General features: G+C 45.2%; 1 protein-coding gene across 3 annotated transcripts in view; it reads left to right on the top strand.

Moving 5' to 3' along the window:
* The window catches only part of uvssa (UV-stimulated scaffold protein A), a 30,102-nt gene that overhangs the window by 11,121 nt on the left and 5,617 nt on the right, over positions 1-13,364 (top strand). For all 3 annotated transcript variants that reach the window (XM_035762689.2, XM_035762687.2, XM_035762688.2), the window contains exons 8-12: positions 7,639-7,744; positions 12,029-12,227; positions 12,378-12,509; positions 12,826-13,009; positions 13,193-13,304. In XM_035762689.2, coding sequence (XP_035618582.1) covers positions 7,639-7,744; positions 12,029-12,227; positions 12,378-12,509; positions 12,826-13,009; positions 13,193-13,304 — 733 coding nt within the window. The remainder of the gene's footprint in view (positions 1-7,638; positions 7,745-12,028; positions 12,228-12,377; positions 12,510-12,825; positions 13,010-13,192; positions 13,305-13,364) is intronic.

Here is a 13,364-nt window from a genome sequence, read left to right as displayed (position 1 = left end):
AAAATGTCTGTTTTTAAATGCTACGGTGGGGATAAGGGATAGAGCCCATGTTTTAGATAGGCTTGTGTCAGCAAAATGTTTCTCCTCCCCATGCACACCCCTTTATAAGAGTTACAACGCTGTCATCTCAAGATTGCAGTCCTGATTTTATCACTGCAGAATTAAAACTAAAAGAATGTCTGTCGACCAGGAATTTCTAGTGAGCTGGTAATATTATTCCATGGGGTTTTAATCTATCAACGGAGAAATAACTGCTTTGGATTAAAGAAGACAACTGGTATAAACAAAATAGCAATCTCCTTTTCCACAATTGCTAGCTACTGGGAATGAAAGACTATACCTGGGCCTGGAGTAATGTAGAACGTTTGTATTGCGTTGTGGATTGCACTTTGTCTCCTTTTCCCTGAGTTTGAGGGTGGAATCCGCTAAATTAGAATAGAGTAGTTGAAGCGACCATTTCTATGGTAAACATTAAGTTTGGGGATTTGGCTATCTCGTACCTTACCATTGTGGTAACACTTGACACTCAGTGTCATGACACATTATAACACGGTCATAACCATGTCATAACAGCTGACATAACTTGTCATAACCTGTAATAATATGGTATTACCACGGTCATGACCCATATATTTACACTTTTTGTGACATATATGGAATATTATGGCTGGTTATGACACCTACATAAGTGTCAAACCCACATTTATTTAAATGAGTTTTTTTCCTGTCAAGAAGTTTCCTTTTGTTTGAAAGTGTGTTTCTTAAATCCTTTGTTGTCATATTTTAAATAACTTGTAGATAATACACTTCATGACACTGTCATGTTTTTTTTACACACACTCTGGTTTTTACACTCTTCCGTAGGTGTCATAACCAGCCATAAAATAACGCAATATATGTCAACAGGTTTCAATATGTGTCATGAACATATTATGACAAGTTGTTAGCTGTTATGGCATATTATGACATGGTTATGACCGTGTTATAACGAGTGTCAAGTGTTACCACAATGGTAAGGTACGAGATAGCCAAATCCCCCAACCTACTGTTTACCATAGAAATGATTGCTTTAACAACTCTCTTCTAACTTCGCAGATTCTGCCCCCCAAACAGGGAAAGGGAGAGAGAGTGCAATCCACAACGCAACACAAACTAAAGTGTTACCAAAACCATTATTATATTAGAAACCATTATTATATTCTATGAAATAGAAAAAAATATCCTTAGTTTCTTCAAGTATCATACTGCTCTTTTGCTTTCTTTCTTTCTCTCTCGAATATCAATAATTATGAGTTAATTACTATTTAATCTGATATTGTTGTAATATTGTGGGACAATTAAATTGGTCTTCGTGTCTCATAAGCGCAGGTGCCTGTTGTATTAAGTGCAGGGCGAAGGATGAGCCACTTATTCACCACCATCTAGTTGGCCTCTCTGAGCAGCATGTACATTACTTTGGCTCCTCTCTGAGCAGCATGTACATTACTTTGGCTCCTCTCTGAGCAACATGTACATTACTTTGGCTCCTCTCTGAGCAACATGTACATTACTGTGGCTCCTCTCTGAGCAGCATGTACATTACTGTGGCTCCTCTCTGAGCAACATGTACATTACTTTGGCTCCTCTCTGAGCAACATGTACATTACTTTGGCTCCTCTCTGAGCAACATGTACATTACTTTGGCTCCTCTCTAAGCAGCAGGTACATTACTTTGGCTCTTTGGCTCTCTGAGCAACATGTACATTACTTTGGCTCCTCTCTGAGCAGCAGGTACATTACTGTGGCTCCTCTCTGAGCAGCATGTACATTACTGTGGCTCCTCTCTGAGCAACATGTACATTACTTTGGCTCCTCTCTGAGCAACATGTACATTACTTTGGCTCCTCTCTGAGCAACATGTACATTACTTTGGCTCCTCTCTGAGCAACAGGTACATTACTGTGGCTCCTCTCTGAGCAGCATGTACATTACTGTGGCTCCTCTCTGAGCAACATGTACATTACTTTGGCTCCTCTCTGAGCAGCATGTACATTACTGTGGCTCCTCTCTGAGCAGCATGTACATTACTGTGGCTCCTCTCTGAGCAACATGTACATTACTTTGGCTCCTCTCTGAGCAACATGTACATTACTTTGGCTCCTCTCTGAGCAGCAGGTACATTACGGTGGCTCCTCTCTGAGCAGCATGTACATTACTGTGGCTCCTCTCTGAGCAACATGTACATTACTTTGGCTCCTCTCTGAGCAACATGTACATTACTGTGGCTCCTCTCTGAGCAGCATGTACATTACTGTGGCTCCTCTCTGAGCAGCAGGTACATTACTGTGGCTCCTCTCTGAGCAGCATGTACATTACTTTGGCTCCTCTCTGAGCAGCAGGTACATTACTGTGGCTCCTCTCTGAGCAACATGTACATTACTTTGGCTCCTCTCTGAGCAGCAGGTACATTACTGTGGCTCCTCTCTGAGCAACATGTACATTACTTTGGCTCCTCTCTGAGCAACATGTACATTACTTTGGCTCCTCTCTGAGCAGCAGGTACATTACTGTGGCTCCTCTCTGAGCAGCATGTACATTACTGTGGCTCCTCTCTGAGCAACATGTACATTACTTTGGCTCCTCTCTGAGCAACATGTACATTACTTTGGCTCCTCTCTGAGCAGCAGGTACATTACTGTGGCTCCTCTCTGAGCGGCATGTACATTACTGTGGCTCCTCTCTGAGCAACATGTACATTACTTTGGCTCCTCTCTGAGCAACATGTACATTACTTTGGCTCCTCTCTGAGCAGCAGGTACATTACTGTGGCTCCTCTCTGAGCAGCATGTACATTACTGTGGCTCCTCTCTGAGCAACATGTACATTACTTTGGCTCCTCTCTGAGCAACATGTACATTACTTTGGCTCCTCTCTGAGCAGCAGGTACATTACGGTGGCTCCTCTCTGAGCAGCATGTACATTACTGTGGCTCCTCTCTGAGCAACATGTACATTACTTTGGCTCCTCTCTGAGCAACATGTACATTACTGTGGCTCCTCTCTGAGCAGCATGTACATTACTGTGGCTCCTCTCTGAGCAGCAGGTACATTACTGTGGCTCCTCTCTGAGCAGCATGTACATTACTTTGGCTCCTCTCTGAGCAGCAGGTACATTACTGTGGCTCCTCTCTGAGCAACATGTACATTACTTTGGCTCCTCTCTGAGCAGCAGGTACATTACTGTGGCTCCTCTCTGAGCAACATGTACATTACTGTGGCTCCTCTCTGAGCAACATGTACATTACTTTGGCTCCTCTCTGAGCAGCAGGTACATTACTGTGGCTCCTCTCTGAGCAACATGTACATTACTGTGGCTCCTCTCTGAGCAGCAGGTACATTACTGTGGCTCCTCTCTGAGCAGCATGTACATTACTTTGGCTCCTCTCTGAGCAACATGTACATTACTTTGGCTCCTCTCTGAGCAACATGTACATTACTGTGGCTCCTCTCTGAGCAGCATGTACATTACTGTGGCTCCTCTCTGAGCAACATGTACATTACTTTGGCTCCTCTCTGAGCAACATGTACATTACTTTGGCTCCTCTCTGAGCAACATGCGCATTACTTTGGCTCCTCTCTGAGCAACATGTACATTACTTTGGCTCCTCTCTAAGCAGCAGGTACATTACTTTGGCTCCTCTCTGAGCAACATGTACATTACTTTGGCTCCTCTCTGAGCAGCAGGTACATTACTGTGGCTCCTCTCTGAGCAGCATGTACATTACTGTGGCTCCTCTCTGAGCAACATGTACATTACTTTGGCTCCTCTCTGAGCAACATGTACATTACTTTGGCTCCTCTCTGAGCAACATGTACATTACTTTGGCTCCTCTCTGAGCAGCAGGTACATTACTGTGGCTCCTCTCTGAGCAGCATGTACATTACTGTGGCTCCTCTCTGAGCAACATGTACATTACTTTGGCTCCTCTCTGAGCAGCAGGTACATTACGGTGGCTCCTCTCTGAGCAGCATGTACATTACTGTGGCTCCTCTCTGAGCAACATGTACATTACTTTGGCTCCTCTCTGAGCAACATGTACATTACTGTGGCTCCTCTCTGAGCAGCATGTACATTACTGTGGCTCCTCTCTGAGCAGCAGGTACATTACTGTGGCTCCTCTCTGAGCAGCATGTACATTACTTTGGCTCCTCTCTGAGCAGCAGGTACATTACTGTGGCTCCTCTCTGAGCAACATGTACATTACTTTGGCTCCTCTCTGAGCAGCAGGTACATTACTGTGGCTCCTCTCTGAGCAACATGTACATTACTGTGGCTCCTCTCTGAGCAACATGTACATTACTTTGGCTCCTCTCTGAGCAGCAGGTACATTACTGTGGCTCCTCTCTGAGCAACATGTACATTACTGTGGCTCCTCTCTGAGCAGCAGGTACATTACTGTGGCTCCTCTCTGAGCAACATGTACATTACTGTGGCTCCTCTCTGAGCAACATGTACATTACTGTGGCTCCTCTCTGAGCAACATGTACATTACTGTGGCTCCTCTCTGAGCAACATGTACATTACTGTGGCTCCTCTCTGAGCAGCAGGTACATTACTGTGGCTCCTCTCTGAGCAGCATGTACATTACTGTGGCTCCTCTCTGAGCAACATGTACATTACTGTGGCTCCTCTCTCAGCAGCAGGTACATTACTGTGGCTCCTCTCTGAGCAGCATGTACATTACTGTGGCTCCTCTCTGAGCAGCAGGTACATTACTGTGGCTCCTCTCTGAGCAGCATGTACATTACTGTGGCTCCTCTCTGAGCAGCAGGTACATTACTGTGGCTCCTCTCTGAGCAGCAGGTACATTACTGTGGCTCCTCTCTGAGCAGCAGGTACATTACTGTGGCTCTTCTCTGAGCAGCAGGTACATTACTGTGGCTCCTCTCTGAGCAGCATGTACATTACTGTGGCTCCTCTCTGAGCAGCAGGTACATTACTTTGGCTGCTCTCTGAGCAACATGCGCATTACTGTGGCTCCTCTCTGAGCAACATGCACGTTACTGTGGCTGCTCTCTGAGCAGCAGGTACATTACTGTGGCTGCTCTCTGAGCAGCAGGTACATTACTGTGGCTGCTCTCTGAGCAGCAGGTACAATACTGTGGCTCCTCTCTGAGCAACATGTACATTACTGTGCCACTGTGGCTCGTCTCCCTGTTGAAAGCGATAACAGGGAGTAATTTAGACCTCATCCAAAGACAGTTTAGACCCTAATCTGCCATATTCAACACCGCTCACATGCGGTAATGAAAAATAAAATGAGGGGCAATAAGAGAAATAAAAAGCAAGCTTTGATCTACCTGTACTACTTGACATAAAGGTAATCATGAAAGCAATTAAGCTGAATAAATGGAAAGGCGTGCATGAAACAGTGGCTCATACGTGGCGTGCCCTCGACAAACCAAGGACATGAGAATTATGGGTAATATTTTATGAAAATGACCCCTATATTTAAATGGCATTCTGTTATGCGTTGTAGCGCAGGGAATGGTTAACTACCTTTTTGAGTAAATTAAAAGGCATAAATTCTGTTTAGCGGCGATGCTGGCTTCGCTTCATCCCCCAGGCAGAGCAGAACAGAACAGCCTCCCTTAGAGAGGGGAGGAGGAGGAGAGAAAAAAGCCTTGGGTTGCTTTTCACTTTTCATAAATTCCCCTGCTCGGATTCTATACCCCAAAAATAATTTGCGGCCAAGGCAGCTCATTGTTATTCCGCCATGATTGATGGTGGTCATTTACTCTCCTGGGGAGTTAAGTGCCCCTGTCATTCCTGAAGAGCGTAATTGGGAGGTTCCACAGGTCAGCGCCGGTGACAGTTTTCTCTTTTGATTAGTGTTAGAGTGATAGCAAAACGTACAGGCTGGGTGATAGATGAGCATGTGCAGGTAGAGGCTCCAGGCAGAGGAGAGGAGGAGACCATCACCTCCCTTCCTGTCCTGAACCATGCACACCACCTTCTTTGTTCTCAGCAGCATCTTCTAACAGACAGGCAGGTAGACAGGGGCCATGGACACGGTGGCCAGCATCAGTTTAGTTTTATCCAACTCATGCTCTGTTGTCTGAGAAGTGGAACGTAATAAATAGTCAAGTGCACAGCCTGAGTAATCAGACTTGGGGGGGTTTATTTGGTAGTGATTATGGCTGGAAGCCTAATACCTAGGCCGGTGGTTACCACCTAGTCCTCTCAGCTCTTGTTGAGTAGATCCCCCGAAAGCGATTGTGTTGAGGAAATACAGCTGGCTGGCTCAGAGGTGAGAGGCCTCCATATCGCTTGGTGACCCGGACTCTCTCTGACTAGCCTGTCTCGGGTTCCTTATCAGCTCCGCACACAGACACCTCTCCCACACCTGTGAATCAGGGCCACAGTACACTTATCTCTCCATCTGTTGGACAGCCTATTGCTTCCAACAGTTTTATTTCCTCTTCTTTCAGGAATAAAGGATAGGCTAAGATGTGGGTATTAGGTGAGTGAATTGGCCAGAACAGAGAGGTTCTTATGTGCAAACTGGGGAAGGGGGGGTAGTTGAGCAAATGTATCTAAAGGTTAACAACAGCCTTTAGATACCTTTACAACTAATACATGTTGTCTTTTCAGATCATTTGTAAACTTTTAAGTTGTCTGTTTGAAAAACACTACCGTAGTCAATCATATTGTATCAATTACAGTTACTGGTGAAAAATAACTAAATTGCCTCCTTGAGAAACTCTTATGTAAATCTCCCTCTCTGTCTCCCTTAACCTCAATGACAAAATTAACTAAACAAGTGCTGTTATACGCACTGACAATTAGATGGCACAGTGGTCAAATAAACCACTACGTCAAAAGGAAGCAGAAAAAAATTGGATGTGGTCAAGTGGAAATTCCATTAAGGCTTTGAATTAAAATGTGAAGACGTCCCACGTTACTGCCGAGTTAGCCGTTCGGGGCGCTGTAAATCTTGTGAACACCCTGAGGGCCGTGGGGGATACCATTTGAGTGATAATCAGCAACCGGGGAACTGCTGATGAGGTCCTAATTCCTCTGTAACCTGTCTGCAAACAAACACAGAGACAGCAGGGAGGAGAGGGGGTAGGGGACTTGAGGAAGACTGGGAGAGAAGAGTGTCTCGGTTTATTTGTAGTGATGTAGGGGCATGGAGAATACGGACGGTGCTGTTTGATTATTGTGGTCCTAGGAAGAGGCCTCGTTTTATGTTTCGGCAAGTAAGGATAGTCCTTCTCATGTATTGTTAGTTTATAATAACATGTCTAACTAGCTACATTGCTAATGCATTACCATTTAGTAGTTTATTTTATTTTTAACCTTTATTTAACTAGGCAAGTCAGTTAAGAACAAATTCTTATTTACAATGACGGACTACACCGGCCAAACCTGGGCGATGCTGGGCCAATTGTATGCCGCCCTATGGGACTCCCAATCACGGCCGGTTGTGATACAGCCTGGATTCGAACCAAGGTGTCTGTAGTGACGCACTAGATGCATTGACTTAGACCTCTGCGCCACTCGTGAGCCCAAATGGTGAAGTGGTCCTTTCCATAGTCAGTCAACCATGTTAAGCTGACCCTGTACTTACAAAGATACCCTCTTCCCATCCACTAGATGAAAGCGCCGGAGGGCAGCGATGACGACGATGATGACTTTGAGGAGGTTCCGGAGAAGGAGGGTTTTGAATCCCACATTCCAGACCATCTACGGGAGGAGTATGGTGAGTTTGCTCAGCTGCAGAGGACCAGGGGCAGGTGCATACACAACAGGGTCACAGCCATACAAACAGCATCTGAGAAGAGCATAATGAAGAGTAATCCCAGTAAGCTCTCGCCCTCGCCTCAGGATATCACCACACACACATCACATGATTGGATTGGTTCAGATAAACATGAGGAAGGTGCCAAAGAATGCCTCTAAAAGCTGTTTGTTTGTAGAGTGATTGTTTAAAGCCCAACGTGTGCAGGTCGTAGGTTAGGCCTCAGGCACGTTCCAGGCTGGTTTTAACTTCAGATGTTCAAAAGTACTTCAGCATTGTACTCAATTATCCAAACTGCTCACCAATGGTAAGTAACATAATTGCTCATTTACCTGTGCTAAATCCCCTTATATGATTTATGACCAATGTTTTATCAAAGGTCTTCCATCAATGACAGCAAACCAGTTTGTTCCAGTTCTATAGTCAGAAGTTCATTTTCCCAGTCTATGTAATTGCTAATGGCCTCAATATTGATACATGGTTGCAAGGCTGTAACAAAACGTGCCATGCACAGAGATCAGAGGTTGTCTGTAATGCAAGTGGATTATAACAGCCTTGTGTCCAACTGACACTGTCATAATAGTTGACAAAGGGGCAAACTGCAATTACCGTACTACATCCATTTTTTAACTTTCAAATTAGCGATATACACCAATTGATTCTTGAAGAATATAACTTAAAAATGCCTCATGCTTAGTTCAATTGTCATACTCCATCAGAACCCAAAATATAAACTTGTCTTTTTTTGTAAGCAATGCAAACACTGTATAGCCTCAAAACATGGTTAAAACTGTCATTTTGTTCTATAGGATGGTCAGTCCTCGCATCCGAAGCTCTGTCTATGAATTTGAGTGGTTACGTTTTTCCAGCTCCATCCCTCAGCTGTTTACCAAAACAGAGGCGGGGCTGACTGCTTTGTTGTTGTTTGAACTGAAGATTTCTCCTTTTATACCTGCTGGCTAAAGAAGTTCAAATTGAATCCTTTCTGGACATGTGATCAAAGACATCTTGTTTCAATATACATTGTGTGCTCAGATTCAGCCTTAAGGGAGCCAAGTGGTTGGAGCGTTGGGCCAGTAACCGAATGTTGCTGGATCGAATCCCCGAGCTGACAAGGTAAAAATCTGTCATTCTGCCCTGAACAAGGCAGTTAACCCACTGTTCCTAGGTCGCCATTGTAAATAAGAAACTGATAATAACTGACTTGCCTAGTTAAATAAAAATAAATTAATGTTTTAGGTTCACATTTTCCACCTAATTCCTTGTCATCACATTTTCAAACGAAACTGACCATGTCACTTAAATTAGATTTGTTATCTGATTAGCCCTAAAACCGTCCTCCTTGTGTGTTGTCCAGTGGCTTGATTGGTTTATTTAATGTTCTTAAAGTGAATAGGAACCAGCCTACAAAGTCTGTAGCATGGCCGGGCAGGCTACTTTGATGAGTGATCTATGAAGTGATCTGTGGAAGCCATGGAAAATTAACAATGCAATGCTGTTAATGAGCTCCTATTAGCCCAGTGCTGTAATTTACAACATCCATCTAGCCTCAGTCTCTCTGTAGGGGGGGTAGACCACAGGGAGTGGGAAGGGAGAGAGAATGCTCCCTAGTCTCTGCAGGGGGGTTAGACCACAGGGAGTGGGGAGGGAGAGAGCATGCTCCCTAGTCTCTGTAGGGGGGTTAGACCACAGGGAGTGGGGAGGGAGTGGGAAGGGAGAGAGCATGCTCCCTAGTCTCTGTAGGGGGGTTAGACCACAGGGAGTGGGGAGGGAGAGAGCATGCTCCCTAGTCTCTGTAGGGAGGTTAGTCCACAGGGAGTGGGAAGGGAAAGAGAATGCTCCCTAGTCTCTGTAGGGAGGTTAGACCACAGGGAGTGGGAAGGGAGAGAGAATGCTCCCTAGTCTCTGTAGGGAGGTTAGTCCACAGGGAGTGGGAAGGGAGAGAGAATGCTCCCTAGTCTCTGTAGGGAGGTTAGTCCACAGGGAGTGGGAAGGGAAAGCGAATGCTCCCTAGTCTCTGTAGGGAGGTTAGACCACAGGGAGTGGGAAGGGAGAGAGAATGCTCCCTAGTCTCTGTAGGGTGGTTAGACCACAGGGAGTGGGAAGGGAGAGAGAATGCTCCCTAGTCTCTGTAGGGAGGTTAGACCACAGGGAGTGGGAAGGGAGAGAGAATGCTCCCTAGTCTCTGTAGGGTGGTTAGACCACAGGGAGTGGGAAGGGAGAGAGAATGCTCCCTAGTCTCTGTAGGGAGGTTAGACCACAGGGAGTGGGAAGGGAGAGAGAATGCTCCCTAGTCTCTGTAGGGTGGTTAGACCACAGGGAGTGGGAAGGGAGAGAGAATGCTCCCTAGTCTCTGTAGGGGGGTTAGACCACAGGGAGTAGGGAGGGAGAGAGCATGCTTCCTACCACAGCCAGGCTGAGGTGATTTCTCTCTCACACACACACACACACACACACACACACACACACACACACACACACACACACACACACACACACACACACACACACACACACACACTCACAAGATTCTTTGTGACTTACATAAGGGATATTTCCTCATTAAATTGGAAGCAGTCCTCCTGGGGGTAAATAATTATGATTTGGTCCCAGAATGAATCTGGCAAAGTAGTGTTTTTAGTGGTACTAAATGTGATGTATTTAGTACCTGTGTTTTGACTGGATCTCTATTGATTTTGGCTTGAGGACTTTAACGGCACGTTGTAGATGTTTCTCCTGGCTGCTTTAGATGTTTTCTCAGATACCTAAGGGATTAGGTACACATGAAGCCAATCCAATGGAACAAGTCAAAATACAAGATTCAGTTTTAGGACAAAAATAATATCTGTAGCCTTGGTGCAATCAACAATAAAAAATACAAATAAATAAAATGTAGCCTACTCTTTTAGAAAAAAAAACAGAACATTTTTGTGAATATGCACTGTTTTTTTATTTTAACTTATCAGACCAATCTATCAAATGCGTCAACCCGTTTCTCAGAAAACAACTCTTATTTTCCTCTAGAAACCAAGCTTTGATCCAAAGAGAGAGGGATGAGCTTGGCCTTTCCCTTTCTTTCTCTCTCCATTCTCTCCACTGCTCTTTTATCTATCCCTTTATCCCAGCAGTCCTGTCAGGACGTTATCTCTTTCTCAAATTTACATTTTAATTACAAGGCCTGCTGAACTCAGGAAAATCAATATACCCACCATTGGCAGCCCAGCGCCGTGTCTCCCTGCTGCTAGACCTCTCTATGTACTATTATTGATTTATCTCTTTAACACCTGCAACTTTATTGCTTCAGACAAATAGCTACCATTTTGGTCAATTTGAACAGAAAAATAAAGGATTTGGTAGTATTTCACAATTCCTCAGATTGGGTCTTTGCACAGAACGATGCCGTAAGTCAGAGCGATGGAGGACTCTTGGATTAACCCAGGGATAAGCCTACGTCATGCAGGGAATGGGCTCTGATGAGGAAGAAGACTTGTGCCTCTGACCAACATTACATTCTCTTTTATTGTCCTTTTCCCCCTTTTTCTTGTTGGCGGGAATTGTTTATGTGTATTATTTTCACAAATACATTTGTGTCATTAATAATGTTTATTCATTTCCAAAGGATTTTCTAATGTATCTGGTCTGTTACTAGGAGAGGAGATGAAGATGAGGTTAGATGCTTACATGCGTAGCTGTAAGGTAACTCCCACTTTGTCCTCTGCGAGGTAACAACTGCTCTTTAAACATGTTTTATTTATTTGTTTTAATAAGTTTAAGTTGTCCTGGTATGGGGTTGGGGCAGGTGCAGCTTAGAGCAGAGCTGTGATCTCTCTTCTAGCTTTAAGCTCAGTCTGACCCTCATAGAGCCCCTCTACAGCCCCTCTCTGCCCACCCAGGAGGTAATGCACAGCGGCAGAGCATCTCCTCCACCTCTCCCTGGCCTGGCCTTCACTTCATAACTGGGTTAACATTACCTACAGCAGGGTGGGCAACATCTCCAGGCTTCAGGGCCAGATGGAGATTTAGACATTCAGCGGAGGGCCAGTGTGTTTAAGAGGAGAGTCGTATGTTTTCCAAGAGGCTAGGAAAATAAATAGCTGTCCCACAACAATCTAGCTGAGCTGAGCAGTGAGCACACAGCACTAAAGCAGTAGAATGTGCTTGATAAATCCGTATATATAAAAAGTATTTGGAAGTTCTTGATGTAATATGTAACGTATGGACACACTACTCTGCTGGTCATTCCAGGTTTAGAGCCGTCCCCCTCTACCTCTGTGGCCTGTAAGAAGCCGGTGCAGCCTCCAGTGAAGTGTCCTGCAACAGGAGCCTCTCACACCCTCTCCAGACCCAGGAAGAGAGCCACTGACGAGGAGCAGGACCCCACCTGTGCAGCCGCCACACTCCGCCTCTTCAAGCAGCGCCTCCTACCCCAGCCACCGAGCACCAGGTGACCCCTCCCTGCTTCACTTCATAGCTCTGGATGTTTATTCCACATGAATTGGGATTTGGGATGGCTACTTTGTAAATATGTCTGTCTCGACCAAAGAGAAGAACCACAGCCTCAACGACTTGTGACTACTGTTTTCCATCTCTCTAGCTCTGCAGCAGGAGGTCATGTGGACCCCACATACCAGACTAGTGAGGACAGGGACAAAGCTCCAGTCATCCCCTTCGGTTTGGACCTCTACTACTGGGGAGAGGAGCAACCCACTGCAGGCAAAATCATCAAGTACATACAGACTCCCAACTTCCTCCATGACTAGCATGTTTTATTGAGTATACATTGAAATGGAACTACTGCACAGAGCTGAACTTTTCACTAAGTTTTCATTGGTTTTGATATGGCCACTAGAGAGCACTATTGTATGTTCAGAGTCACTGTAAAGCTGTTATTAGAGATAAACAGTGTTATGAGTTCTGAAAAGAGACTCTCCCATAATACTTCTGACTAAATTCTCAGCTAATAGCTATACCATTGCTACAGATTGATATTAGTAAAGAGCATGGACAGTTCTTCACACCCCTCCCTCTATCCTGGTGTCCAGGAATAGCTCCCAGCACCAGTTCTGGGTTCCCAACGAGGTAGAGGAAGAGGTGGAGAATAAGGAGCTGGCTGCCCAGATGAAGTCCAGGTACATCACGTTCGCTGGCCGCTTCCAGCCCGTCAAGCACAGGTGCAAAACCCCCATGCCCAACGGAGGCCTCTGTGAACGCCAGGACCGAGTCAAGGTGAGCGTTTAAGTTTTTGGTGAAAGTATTACAACTGTCATTGTAATTTCTATTTTTGTATATATTCTACTGGTAATAGGTTTAGAGACCAGTAAGTGAGGCTTTGCAGTTAGGCAGAATTAGAGTGAAAGTGACATGTAGAGGATCGTTGTTGATGAGGCCAGGAATGTCTGATTCCCATAGTGTCCTTTCCATGGGCCGATCATCCCACGAGACGAGCTGGGAAAACCCACCAACCCTGAGGACGCTGTGCGGCTGGAGAAAGAGGAATGGAAACGTAGAGAGGACCAGCCTGGTGAGGGACATAAGAGGGCTCCTATTAGACACTTCAATTCCAAAACACTACAACTGAAAA

This window comes from Oncorhynchus keta, chromosome 30 (genome assembly GCF_023373465.1).
Source record: "Oncorhynchus keta strain PuntledgeMale-10-30-2019 chromosome 30, Oket_V2, whole genome shotgun sequence".
In the NCBI taxonomy this organism is placed as follows: Eukaryota; Metazoa; Chordata; class Actinopteri; order Salmoniformes; family Salmonidae; genus Oncorhynchus; species Oncorhynchus keta.
Note: the sequence above shows the minus strand (reverse complement) of the source record. Positions and strands in the feature narration are given on the sequence as shown.